General features: G+C 37.6%; 1 protein-coding gene across 1 annotated transcript; it reads left to right on the top strand.

Annotated features, from left to right (window-relative positions):
* Window positions 1-880: 880 nt before the first annotated feature.
* On the top strand, window positions 881-14,091 carry slc2a3b (solute carrier family 2 member 3b). Its single transcript, XM_083554828.1, has 12 exons — window positions 881-1,021; window positions 1,640-1,732; window positions 6,078-6,179; window positions 6,370-6,530; window positions 7,337-7,577; window positions 7,766-7,928; window positions 8,106-8,293; window positions 8,628-8,732; window positions 9,010-9,114; window positions 10,021-10,101; window positions 12,473-12,676; window positions 13,079-14,091. Exons 2-12 carry the CDS (start codon window positions 1,706-1,708, stop codon window positions 13,337-13,339), a joined length of 1,638 nt encoding a protein of 545 aa, XP_083410954.1. The 5' UTR covers window positions 881-1,021; window positions 1,640-1,705; the 3' UTR covers window positions 13,340-14,091.
* Window positions 14,092-14,568: the final 477 nt, after the last annotated feature.

Consider the following 14,568-nt stretch of genomic DNA (forward strand, 5'->3'; position numbering starts at 1 on the left):
ATATCATGCACAAGTTACCGAATGTTTTCAACATTTTAGGGGGTTGAGCTCGATGAAGGTCTTCCTAAACTCTCGTCGTTTTCCATTGATGCCACTCAACCTCGAACGACTCAGCATCGATTTAAACTTGCCGAATCATGTCAAACATCTCTGTGGCAGATTTGCAGAGTTTCATGTCGAATTCATGTTTGCGCTTTGATCTAACTTGCTGTCCTTGATGAAATCACAGACATGGGCATGTTGCACAGATATACAAATTACGATGTCTTTTGGCACACTGACTTGTAAAACTTGGCAAAACATTTCTTCATAGACAATGTTTTGGACTTTCTGAACAGGTTACAAATAAGGGGCCTGCTAAGCTCACTATTTGTAGTGTGTGCAGATGTGCATGTGTGAAGTTGTGAGAGTGGTGAAGGCAGATTGACGTTTTCCTGTGCAAAAAAAATAATATTGCAGACAGCATGTAGGATTTGATATTTTGAAATTATGCAATATAATGGACCTTCTAGAGACCACAAATCGAATACATCTTGTCACTCACAGGATATTCAGGAAATACTAATTCTCTACAAGTTGTAAAACTCTACTCCTATAAACTCTTTTTTTTCCCTCAACTTTCTAATAACCCACTGTTAGTTTACAGACACACATACCAGCTCATTCACATGACTAAAGCGCATGCTAAATTCCATTGTTTGGTCACAACTCAAAGACTTTATTTATGTAGCAGTCTGTGGTGGAATGCAGTGTAGGATGCTTAATTACACCCAGTTACACAATCTAATGTCAAAGACTTTTGCCTGACCAGTCTCTCAAATCCCTGTAGCACATCTTGCTCAATCCTGAACGTTTTTTGAGCTTGTATGTACCATTAGTGTATAATGGACTATATGTCTTCAGATCTTACAGCATCCTCTTCCGGAATTGTGAGAGGAAGTGAATTGTGAAAGGTTGCCAAAGATACAAACGTGTTCGAAGTCACCTTGCATGTTAGAAGGAGGAAGATATTTTAAGTCAGGTATGTGATGTTTAATTTCATTCTGTTTACATGCTTAAGAAATCAAAGCAAAGTTTATGTCACCACTACCAAGGGGAAGTCGTTTGTATGTTTCGTATGTCTCGTTCAACTAGAACTGTGAATATATCTTTGACATGGTTTCATTTTAAAGAGGTAGACATTTAGAACCACTGATGTGTATCTTCAAAACTATAAAAGCAAAGGCACACCATATTGCAGCTTCTCCACATAAAAAAAAGAAAAAACATTCAAAATGGAAAAAAGTGTGTTTAAATTTTAGCATCTCATCAGCCAGGATAATGTGCCAAGAAATTGTACCAAGTAATTCACAGGGTGTATTCATTTTGTATTCACTTCAAGAAACATATTTTGTATACATTTGAACACATTTTCTCAAGTGGTTAATGTATTAATTCTTTGTTTTATTATGTCCGGTAAGTAGAAGGTTTTTTTTTTTTTTTTTGTATACTCTTCAGCTCAACGTGCTCATGACATACGTGCATCCGTGAGGAAATGACTTGTCATATTGAGCCGTTACTTCCTCATTTATTATACATATATAGAGAGAGTGGGTGAGAGAGAGCAGTATAAAGTATTTCATTAAATTTTCTCTTTCAGAAACGAAGCTTGTGCAGCTGCCAGACAACCGTGTATTAAACATCAGTTAAAGGTTTTCACGTGAAGATGGAAAAGATGAGAGATGGCAACAAAGTAGGTTACATCACTGTTCATACTATTCATCTAATATGTGTCAGAGTGTCGAAATATTTCTGTTTTAGCCAGATAAAACTTTGCATATAAATGTATACTTGTTCTCACATTTACCAGTTGTGTCTTAATTTTAATTTTGGATAATAATGCAGCTATTGTTGAGTTTATTAAAGGTCATTAGTTTCACAATTTTTTTTTTTTTTTTACAGTATTCAATATACTCTATAAAAAAAATGTTTGTGGATACCTGACCAAGAGATTTACATGTGCTTTTTTAAACATCCCATTTTACAATTAGTTCATATTTGCTGTTATACTAACCTCCACTCCTCTGGAAAGGTTGTAGTTGTGGGTATTTGTGTTAAATTAGCCACAAGGGTGTTAGTACTGATGTAGGTTGAAAAGGCCTGGGGTGCAGTCAGTGTTCTAATTCATCCCAAAGGTGTTCAAAGGGGATGAGGTCAGAGCTCTATAGCAAGCCACTCGCGATCTTTCACTCCAAACCATGCAAACTATATCTTTTTAATGCTGGCTTTGTGCACAGGGTTTGGTTCTCCCAGTTCAATTAAAGAAAAAAAATGATCTTAATTCAAATCAATTCTCATCTGGGGGGCACAGAATGTTCATTTACTACAGCTAAACGTGGTTGACGTGTGCAGTGATGGTGACCAAGTGCAAACTGTAGTCCTGAGTCAGTGTAGTAGACTGTTGACATTAAGTAGAGTTCAAATCTATCCTCAAAGCTCCTGTGTTACTCTGTAATTTCATGGATCCCCAGGCCGTAGATGTGAAACATTCCCAGCAGCACAGAGTGACCTCCAATCCAAGTAGGCAGATCTGAGGGGAGGAGAGGGCAGAAACACTGGTCACTGCTATCTCAGGAGCATGTTTAATTCGACCGAGGCGAGAGAGAGCGAGAGAGAGAGAGAGAGAGAGAGAGAGAGAGAGAGAGAGAGAGAGAGAGAGAGAAGGCAGAAAAAGAAACATTTGGATTATGAAGTATCCTTATTGTTGTATGAAAGTTAAGGACACTGTGCAGTTGGAGACTCAGACAAGACTCACTATGGCAGCATATCTAAAAGAGAGAGCCAGAATGTAACAGACATGAGGGATCTCTAGGATAAAAGACGGCCCACCACACCACCGTCAACAAACCTGAGTGAATGTGTGAGAGTGAGGGGATGACAGCATACAAATATCCCAGTTCACCAAACACTTGATATCCACAATTCCTCCAAATCTGCTCCATTACCTAAGAATAACCTACCGATAAATAAATAAATACTAAATACTACTATGTCTTCAGCCTCGACTTAAACACAGAGACTGTGTCTGAGGCCCAAACATTAATTGGAAGGCTGTTCTATAACTGTGGGGCTTCATAAGAGAAAAAGATCTACCCCCTACTGTAGTCTTCATTATTTGAGGTACCAACAAATAGCCTGCACATTTTGATCTAAGTAGGAGTGGAGGATCATATTGGTACAGATGTTTACTCAGATACCACGGCACGAGACTGTTAAGTGCTTTATACGTCAGTAATAGTATTTTATAATCATTGCAAGATTTAATTGGGAGCCAGTGTAGACTGATTAAAACAGGTTTGATGTAGACATATTTTCTAGATCTAGTAAGGACTCTTGCTGTTGCATTCTGGATTAACTGAAGCTTATTCATGCACTTACAAGATGTGGATGTAACAAAAGCATAAACTAGTTTTTCTGCATCATGTAACGACAACATATTTCTAATTTTGCCAATATTTCTAAGGTGAAAGAAGGATATCCTAGTAATATTCATATGAGCCTCAAAAGATAGACTAGGATTAATAATCACACCAAGGTCTTTGATTATTGTACACACTGAGACTGATAGACAACCCAGAGATTGGAATTGGAAAGTAGAAGTTTACTTCTAACTGCATGTGGTCCTAGTAAAAGTACTTTTGTCTTATCTGAGTTGAGCACAAGAAAGTTATCAAGCATCCACTGTCTAATGTCCTTTGCACAGCAATATTAAGCTGATCTCTCACATGTGGCTTTGCAGAAACATACAACTGTGTATCATCAGCATAGCAATGGAAGCTAATACCATGTTTACATATAATTTCACCCAAAGGCAGCAAATATAAAAGAAAAGCAATGGACCTAAGACAGATCCTTGAAGAACACCAAACTTTACCTCAGAGTAGCGATCAGTCAAATAAGACCTATGCCAGGAGAGAGCTGTTCCCTTTATTCCAACATTTTCTAGTCTAGCAAGGAGGATATTATGATTAGTGGTTTCAAAGGCTGCACTAAGGTCCATCAAAACAATTAAGGACACACAACCCTAATCAGAGGCCAATAGCAGGTCATTTACCAATTTAACCAGTGCTGGCTCTGTGCTATGATGAGGCCTAAATCCTGACTGATACATTTTGAAAATGTTATTCCTAATTAGCTGTGAGCAAAACTGCTGTGCTACAACCTTTTCTAGAATCTTGGAGATAAAGAGGAGGTTTGACATTGGACTGTTTTATGAGTAGCTCCTAGTTTTATAACCACAAATGACTGTATAAGACTGTAGAAAGGACGTTATTCATAATCTTACATTCCGGTGCTCATGTTAGTTCTTACTCTCCAGTGTTCTGTATTGTTTTAAGACTATAATCACACTCTTGATGTCACCCTAATGAGGATTAGTTCCCCTTTTGAGTCTGGTTCCTCTGAAGGTTTCTTCCTCATAACATCTAAGAGAGTTTTTCCTTGCCACAGTCGCCACGGCTGCTCATCAGGGATAAATGCACACTATTCACCTTAACTGTTGATTTCTGTAAAGCTGCTTTGAGACAATGTCTGTTGTGAAAAGCGCTATAGAAATAAACTTGACTTGACTTGACTTGACTTGACTATAGTTGGACAGTTGACAAGGGTCAATGTCAGGTTTTCCCAATTCTTTAATTAGGGGGTTGATAACTGACAGTTTGAAAGATTTACGGTACAAGTTTTTTCTCCCTTATCATACTGGTTTTAAAGGGAGCTACATCATCTAGAGTGTAACAGAAAGTTGATTCTAGACATTCAGTGGGCCAGTCGAGCTCTGCGGGGTCTGAGGGAGATCTAATAAATTATCTATTGCATCCAACAACATCCAATGCAATTATGGGCCCCTAAATTTGTGGTAATTTCAATATTTAAACTGTCCAGACTTTCACATTACATAGATTTATGTTTAGTGATTTTGCTTCATTTAGCACATGAGGTTGTTTCAGGAGTTGCCATTCATCGCAATTGAAGATATTGGGATCACAGATGTTTCTCTATAGTGGGAATCTGTAACTTGATACAAATAATGGCAGTATAAAAAAGACACTGTCACTTCAGGAGTAAAACAGTTTTATTCTAACACATTATAGTTTCAAAGATTTAAAGGTCTTCTGCAAAATACCAAAAAAAAAAAGGCAAGCATTAGGGTCTGAGCGACTTTGACAAAGGCCAAATAGTGATGGCTAGATAGCTAATAACTCCAAAATGTAAGGTCTTGTGAAATGTTTTTCTGCCTACTACAGGTCCAAGAAATGGCAAACAGGATGATGGCAGGGTCATATCAGTTGCCATGGCTCAGTAATGTCAATCCTTACTGTCAAGTTAATACTGGCTCTGAGAGAACACACAATGTATCACAGACTGCTTTATATGAAGCTGTGTAGCTACAGAGCAGTCATAGCGCCCTTGCTGACCCCTGTGTAGCACCTGAAGCTTCTACACTATAATGAGCACATGAGAACTGGACCAATGGAAAAAGATGTCCTGGGTTGAAAAATCACATTTTCTTTTACATCATATGTAGCTTTCTTGGGAAAGAGATGGCAGCAGGATGCACTATGGCTGATCTATGTATCATTTTGCAGTATGTTTTACATTTCATATAAATAAATGACAGAGCTTAAGTTTAAATTATACCAATTATATCAGGTAGGCATGTGAACTGTTCTCATAGTTAAGGTCATCTGTTGTACATGAAGCTCATTAAAATCATTTTGAGGATTTTTTAGGGGTTAGCATTGGCCTTTTGAAATGTTTATGAAATTACAGAGAGGTTTATTTAGAGTATGTGGACATTTAAACATAAAAGCAACCAGTCAGAGTTAATTAATTTGACCTTATGTTGTTTCTGATTGTTTATTTTATTTTGTAACTCGCTACAGATGTATTTTTCCCCATGACATAGGAGAAGCAGAAATGAGGAATGTCTAAACTTCCAGGATTTTGTAACTCTGGGTCATTTTCTTTGATCATGATCGTTTGTTCTTGCACATTTGTCTCTGACTTCATAAATAGTCACTTTGTTTCTTCATTGGCAGGAAAACGTGATAACTGGAAACTTACTGTTCTGTGTGGCCACTGCAGTCATAGGCTCTCTGCAGTGTGGTTACAACATAGGGGTCATCAATGCACCTTATGAGGTATTTAAATAAACAAGCAATTTTAAATAATCATATATAATTTTTCTTTATACTACACCATTTTAAATATGTTATCTGTTGGTAGGTATTTTACTGGTTAGGTTTATATGGTCTTTAACTCTCCCTCCCTCTCTCCCTCTCTCCCTCTCTCTCTCTCTCTCTCTCTCTCTCTCTCTCCTAAAATGAACAGATAGTGCAGAACTTTTTTAGGGCTGCATCTCTGGAGCGCTTTGGCAAAAGCTTGGAGTCATCCACCATTGAATACTTGTGGGGTCTCACAGTAGCTATTTTCAGTGTTGGTGGCATGGTGGGTGCTCTCTCTGTAGGATATATGGCCAACAGGTTTGGGAGGTGAGCAACTGAGCAAAAGAGATTTGAATTAAAGTGAGGCAGCATCTGACTGTTAAACACATAAAAGACTACTATATTAAAATAGATAATCTACTGCAATGACAATCCAGGAGTAAATCAAATAATGAGACAATACAATTTACAGTACAACCCAAATGTGCTGAAACATTGAACGGATATCTATCTGTATTGTAACTGACACACTGGCTTAAAATGTGTTTTCAAGACACATTTAAATAATGAATTTATTATATAAATGTATATAATATAGTATAAAATGTATGAATTGTTTCCCTAAAAGTGTGGAAAAGGCCCCTGGGTAAAGCACATTAGAAAGCTTTATTAGAAATGATTTGAATATTCGATAAACCTAAAATATTTCTAATTGTTTTGCCCCTTTTTGCTTCATACTTAAACAAAGGTTTTCTGGTTCCACAGATGTGAAAAAAAGTATTTGGAGAAACATGTAGAGATGATGTTTATTATGAACATTTATTTATAATGCAAAACATATATATGTATGTATGTATGTATGTATGTATGTATGTATGTATGTATGTATGTATGTATGTATGTATGTATGTATGTATGTATGTATGTATGTATGTATGTATGTATGTATGTATGTAAAAATAGAGTATTACTCACTCTTACAGGACTGGATTGAACTAGATTATTATTTGAACATCTTTAAAATATTATTTAGATTACTAAATGAGTAAACTATCACAGAATATACATATTGCATAACTGTCAGTCACTGAAATACTCATTCCTGTTTTTCTTCCTTCCTATTTTTCACACAGACCCAAGGCTATGCTCCTGTGCAACATCTTGGCTCTGATCGGGGGTGGGCTGATGGGCTTGTCCTATGTGTCCCGGTCGTATGAGATGGTGATCATTGGCCGCCTGGTCATTGGCATCTTCTGCGGTCTCGCTTCAGGTCTTACCCCTATGTATGTGGGGGAAATAGCACCGACAGCACAGCGAGGAGCATTTGGCACCCTTCATCAGCTAGGAATTGTTGTTGGCATACTCATAGCTCAGGTGAAATGTGCCTCCAAGAAGAGTTGCATTAAAGACATTTTCCTGCAGGCTTTGATCGCTTCGAAATATGTGATCTTGTTTGTGTGTTTGATATTACAACACTGTAATTATGCTATAATCCTGTACTCGTTCATATTTCATTCTCTAACCTTCATAGAACTAACTCTGCTGAAATGTTATTGTCTTAGATCCTAGGTTTAAAAGAATTGCTAGGTTCTGAACATCTTTGGCCACTGCTGCTGGGACTGACTGTGGTGCCTGCACTACTGCAGAGCATCATACTGATTTTTTGCCCGGAAAGTCCTCGATACCTGCTCATCAACCAACAGCAGGAAGACAAGGCTCGCAAGGGTAAGAAAAGTCTTCTCTACAGAGATCAGCCACATCCTAATGCTGTTATATTGGGCCCCAACATTTTTTTTAGGTTCATTCATTTATCCTCAGTCACTGCTTCATCCTGGTTAGGGTCATAAAGCAGCATCTTGTTTTCAATGTTTTCTTGATATTGGTGTATATATCTATGCATAGTGTTGGCACGTCTTCGTGGAAACAATAACATTGAGGATGATATTCGGGAGATGAAGGAGGAAGCTATGAGGATGGCAATGGAAAAAAAGGTTTCCATCCTGGAGCTGTTCCGCAACCCAATTTACCGGCAGCCTATCATCATTGCCATCGTCATGAACCTCTCTCAGCAGTTCTCTGGAATCAATGCGGTGAGTGTCACATGGTTTACTATGGTTTCTCTCTAAGATGCTACTTAAGGTTCTATTGAAGCTAGAAGTTTTACAAGGGGAGAGTGGTAGCTCAGATACCACTCTGTTAGTCCATTGAGCAAGACCCTTACACCTCAACTGCTCAGTTGTACAAATGAGTCTCTCAAAATAAGGACTTCTGCTAATAAATGAAAACCTTGCTATTTGGAAATTATTTCTTTTCATGAAAAGAATTTCCGATGTGTTGAAAGTGCAATCTGAAGTAATGTCTGACCCACCCTTTCGCTTCCCTTTTTTATTATCTTATCTCTAATGTTTTTCTGTATTTCTCCAGGTATTCTATTACTCTACAGAAATTTTCAAGAAGGCAAATATCAAAAATGCAACAGGCATAACAATTGGAGCAGGAGCAGTTAACACAATCTTCACAGTGGTCTCTGTGAGTGCATGACTGGTCTTCTTTTAGCAAAAATAATGCAATCGCATGTAATGTTTTTTGTTGGCTCTCAAACTCTTTTTCTTTATAAGCTAAAATAAGTCAAATTTTAAGCCCTCTCCATTGATGTTTTCTGAACTTTTCTTTCCTTGTCACATGTTCTTTTCTTTGTGTATTTGATCTCTTTGATGTTGGGACATTAACTTTGGAGAAGAGAAGTAACTCAAGAATTTTAGAAATATCCTAACCTACTATCTTTACTATTTTTGGTCTCAATCAGCTCTTTTTGGTGGAGCGAGCAGGACGAAGGACACTTCAGCTGATTGGTTTGGGTGGAATGGCCATTTGTGCTCTTCTCATGACCATTACTCTGCAGCTATTGGTGGTGAGTGAGAGCTGACATTTACTTTGGATTTGTATACTTTACTCATTGACTTTTTTTTTTTTCATTTTTCAGCCACTTACATAAGCTCTACTACAGCATTCATCTTTTTCCCATTTAACCCTTTCAGGCATAAATTATTTAGATATATACTGAATTGAGTTCAATTTTATTTTATTCTCAATGGGAACTCCCACAATGCAGCTTTACAGAAACATATACAAACAGAATATAAATAAAAATGTTTTTTAAATGTATCTTAAAAACAAAATGAAAAGCATTTCACTGCATGTTGAATTCTGTATGTATGTGTATGTGACAAATAAAATTTTATTTGATTTGATATCTTAAAAGAGCTAGCTAGTTGTAACTGTGGGAGCAACTCCCTGAAACCATATAAGGAATATATATATATATATATATATATATATATATATATATATATATATATATATATATATATATATATATATATATATATATAAATGGCCAGATATTCAGATTCCTTTATATGTTTTCTCTTTGTTTCTTCTTTTAAGATTGTGTGTATGAATTATTTGTATTAAAAAGCAAATTAATATTCCATCTTTTATTGCTCCCATATCCAACAACATCCTATAAAATTGTATGCCTTGTGAAAGAGCCACATATGACTGGAAATTTCAGGTGCTTTAATATGTTTGTCCTGTATATACATTGACTATGAACACTATGCATGGATTCTACTCTTAAACTTAGCAGATATGAATGCTCATCACTTAACCATTTAGTTGGATAACTTACTTGAATGGATACTTTTAATAGTCGACCAGTTTTTGATTTTCTGATAAATGACATGTAATGTTGTGAAACTTTACTTATTGTATTCTGCCATTTTGTAATCATTGTGTTTTTCATGTCGAAAATAAGGATCCATGTGATCAACAAGCAATGAACCTTACTGCTCCAGGCATACATAATTGCATCAACACAACGGCAATAGCTGGCGAGGTTAGTGTTCACACACAAAAAACACTTTTTACTTATTACATACTTGTTTCCTTAAAAACAAGCATTACATTCAGTGCTGCCCTAAAAAAATTACCCAGACAACATTGCACTAATTTAGACCTACAGACTTTGCTTTAATCCCTGATAGCAAGCATGTGGGAAAGGTGGTAGCTTAGTTGTTAAGGCATTGAACTTTAGATTTGTAGGCCGTGAGTTCAAATCTCAGCCACACCAAGTTGCCACTCCTAACCCCCTAAAAAAGGCCCTTAATCCCATAGCTGCTTAGATGTATGAATGAGACAAATGTAAGTCACTCTGGATAATGCTGTTTGCCAAAAACACTTAAATGTAAATGTTTGAACATCATTCAGGCAGTAGATTCATGCATCCCATACATGAAGCAAATAACAATTTACATACTGTATATTATTTAGCATTTATGCCCCATAAAAATGTGTTACATTTGTATCATATATCCCCTGGGAAGAAACGAAAACAATGAAAACATCAACAAATGTCATCGGGTGGTTTAACATGGCATCGGATTGTGGTGTACTTTTAACAACCTCATAAATATTAACACAGCACTGCAGAGATAAATCATCGGAATGGTTTACTCCTGATATTGCCCTGAAACCAACTCTTTTTTTTCTTCTTTCGGCTTCTTCCATCATCCATCTCCATACCGCCCTGTCCTCTACATCTGCCACTTTCAAACCATATACCTGCATGTTTTCCTTTACCACCTCTATAAACCTTCTCTTTGACCTTCCTCTTTTCCTCTTTCCTGGCATCTTCATCTATAGCATTCTTCTACTGATATATCCAATGTCCCTCCTCTGCACATGTCCAAACCATCTCAATCGAGCCCCACTCACCTTGTCTTCAAAACGTCCTACATGCGCTGCTCCATTACTTTTCACTGTTGACCCCAGATACCTGAACTTCTCCACCTTCTTCACCTCGTCTCCCTGCAACCGCACCACTCCACTGCCCTCTCTTTTATTCACACACATGTACTCTGTCTTACTGACTTTCATTCCCCTTCTCTACAGCGTGTACCTCCAGCTCTCCACGCTCTTCTCAACCTGCTCCCTACTTTCACCACAAATCACAATATAGTCCGCAAACATCACAGTCTATGGAGACTTCTCTCTGACCTCATCCGTCAACCTGTCCATCACCACTGCAAACAGGAAAGGGCTCAGAGCCGATCCTTGATGCAGTCTCACCTTCACACATGACTTCCTCATACAATACCACAACTTCTCTCTCAGCACCCTGTCGTACGATTTCTCTAAATCCACAAACACTCAATGCAACTCCTTCTGACATTCTCAATACTTCTCCATCAACATTCTAAAAGCAAATAATGTGTCTGTGGTGCTCTTCCACGGCATGAACCCATACTGTTGCTCACAGATGGTCACCTCTTCTGTCAGCCTGGCTTCCACTACTCTTTCCCATAACTTCATGGTGTGACTGATTTATTTCCTTGTAGTTACTGCAGGTCTCCACATCTCCCTTATTCTTAAAAACCAACATTTAAAGTTCTCACCCTAACCTCCCCTCTCTTACACTTTTCCTTTCCCTGCTGCCTCTGTAAACGTATTCCTCCTCTCCTTCTCCTACTTCGGCCAACCGTAGCTCAATTGCCACCGGTATCCTGTTGGCTAACGATACCTGTGGCGGTCGTTGGTAACCTGAGCCTCGACTAAGCCTGTATAAAATCCTGGTTTGTGATCCATGTATTTGATTTGGCACATGTTTTACGCTGGATGCCCTTTCTAAAGCAACCCTCCCCATTTATCCAGTGCAGTGGCTTGTGCAACCCTAATGGATGGGTTGCCCTAAGCCATCTCTATACTATGAAAACCTTTGAGGCTTCATGTTTGCTTGTTTAAAATTATGTTTTTGGGGGAAGAAACAATGTGGAACAAATGACATAATTTTATCATTCTTGCCAATTTTCTTAGATTTGATGAATGATCAGATTGAGGTTAATGCAGAGTAGGTTTTTGCCATATCTGTTAACCAAATAACCTAAACTTCACTGGTATTTTGGCTGTGTGGGACAGTATTCTAAATGTGTGAAATAGGATAAGTTCTGGTATTACTCCATGCAAGAGACTGTGGGGTACACTACAGTAATTTTTATATATGGATTTGTGGCCTGGAGTGTAATTTAATAATGCTACAGGTGGGAACATCAATACAGTCATGTTCATAAGTAAAGATTCCTCTGCCTTTATTAAAGCTATTAAGTCTCACAGATCAATATAAATTCTTAGCATTATTTAAATGTATTGATTTACAAAGCATTCAGCAGCCTTTGATGCCTGAACATGCGTGTCTATTTTTTCCTGTGCAGAAAGAAGCTTCACCGATAAGCTATGTTGCCATTATCGCTGTTTTTGGGTTTGTGGCAACGTTTGAGATTGGGCCAGGGCCAATCCCATGGTTTATAGCAACAGAGCTTTTTGCTCAAGGTGCAAGGCCAGCTGCTGTCACTGTGGGTGGCTGCTCAAACTGGACAGCCAACTTCCTGGTGGGTCTGTGTTTCCCGCTTCTGCTGGTAAGAACTATTTTACATTTACTCAATATAATAATTTTTTTCCCACCAAGGATGAAACCAAAAATATATGAAAAAGTAAAAAAGTGTGAAAAAAGACAGGGGGGTGTGGGGATGGAGGGGGTTCGGGGGGAATAATTTTTATGTTTAAAATGGATAATGAGTTTTCTTCCTGGGGACTGTCTTCTAATCATTTGAGAGGAACAAGCAAAAAAAAAGTTTTTATAAATACAAAAGATGATGCTGATTTTATTCTTTATAATTGCTGAGTACTGAACAAAAACAAAAAAATAAATGATGAAAGGAATTGAAACAGAGCACTCTATTGCTTAAACACAAGGTATGATGTAGAACTCCAAGGGATTCAAACTGATCATGTGGCTTACTTTCTTTTTTTTCCTCCAGGGAGCATGTGGGCCATATGTCTTCATCATTTTCTTCATCCTCCTTGTGTTTTTCTTCTTGTTCACCTACTTCTTGGTTCCTGAGACCAAAGGCCGGACCTTTGAAGACATTGCTAGTGCATTTGCTAGAAAGGCAGCCTCCGGCCCCACCCATTCCTTACCAAAAGAGGGTGTGGCCAGTATGCCAGTCTCTTCTCCAACAGAAAAAGTTGCAATGGTGGAATTTGGACAGGAGGCAGACAAGACAGGCCCTAAGCCATAGCGCTCAGGTAAAAGGTCAGGTGAGTCTTAATTTTAAGTGAGAAGGTCCTTAATGATGGACAGATTTAAAAATGGCCGAGTGGAACTAACCATGTATTTTAACAAAGGATGGTAATGCATTTGATTGAAGACAAAAAAGCTAAATAATGACTATGATCAGTACTCTGATTATATTCAAGGCAGCTTTGACTATACATTTTATATATATAAAAGTACTTAGGATAAATGGGAATAAAATGTGTAATGGAATATTCACAATACCTTGTCAGGTGTCCACAATTTCTTTTTTATATATAGTGTATGCATCTTGTACCAGATTATAAAAAAATTATATATATTTATATAATTTTTTTAATATATTATAAAAAACATTAATAAATCTTATTCACTGAGTTAGTTATGGCCAGTTTTTAAACATTGAAGGCTTTTTAATGTCTGTTTTAAGAACAAGTTATTATATTAGAACCCGTGCATCTTCCAATGCACGAAAATTTTAGAAATAGAGATAAGTGTATGTCATTTTATCTAAATATGTGCACTGATTTATTATGAAATACTCTTCAAATTGAATAATGTGCTGAGTTGTACCACACTGTATGTTGGTGAAGTCTAAAGGTCTTGTCTAATTGATTTTTTTAAGTTTTCAAATTTACCCTGTTATCATTAATCACATTTGTTTATATTTATCATTTAATATTATATTATTTAAGAAAAATTATTTGTTAAACACTTCTTCACCCACTCCACCCTGCCTGCACTTTCTATTACTTTGCACTGTTGACCCCAGGTACCTGAACTCCTCCACTTTCTCCACCTCTTCTCCCTGCAACCACACCCCTCCACTGCCCTCCCTCTCATTCACACACATGTACTCTGTCTTACTCCTACTGACTTTCATTCCCCTTCTCTCCAGCGCATATCTCCACCTCTCCAGGCTCTTCTCAACCTGCTCCCTACTCTCACCCCAAATCACAATATCCTCTGCAAACATCATAGTCCAGGGAATCACTTTGTCATTCCTACTGCACACTTCACTGCTGTCACACTGTCCTCATACATGTCCTGCACCACCCTCACATACTTCTCTGACACACATGACTTCCTCATACAATACCACAACTCCTCTCTCTCCACCCTGTCATACGCTTTCTCTAAAACACAAACACATAATGCAACTCCTTCTGACCTTCTCTATACTTCTTCATCAACATTCTTAAAAGCAAATAATGC

This window comes from Silurus aristotelis (assembly GCF_946808225.1).
Source record: "Silurus aristotelis genome assembly, chromosome: 1".
NCBI classification, from domain to species: domain Eukaryota; kingdom Metazoa; phylum Chordata; class Actinopteri; order Siluriformes; family Siluridae; genus Silurus; species Silurus aristotelis.

What these genes read in the sequence shown, in the direction of transcription:
- slc2a3b (XM_083554828.1), top strand. Translation starts at nt 1,706, where the DNA reads ATGGAAAAGATGAGAGATGGCAACAAA. An exon ending in TCATCAATGCACCTTATGAG is followed by an intron (nt 6,180 to 6,369) that starts GTATTTAAATAA and finishes TAAAATGAACAG; the next exon opens with ATAGTGCAGAACTTTTTTAG. An exon ending in GGAAGACAAGGCTCGCAAGG is followed by an intron (nt 7,929 to 8,105) that starts GTAAGAAAAGTC and finishes ATCTATGCATAG; the next exon opens with TGTTGGCACGTCTTCGTGGA.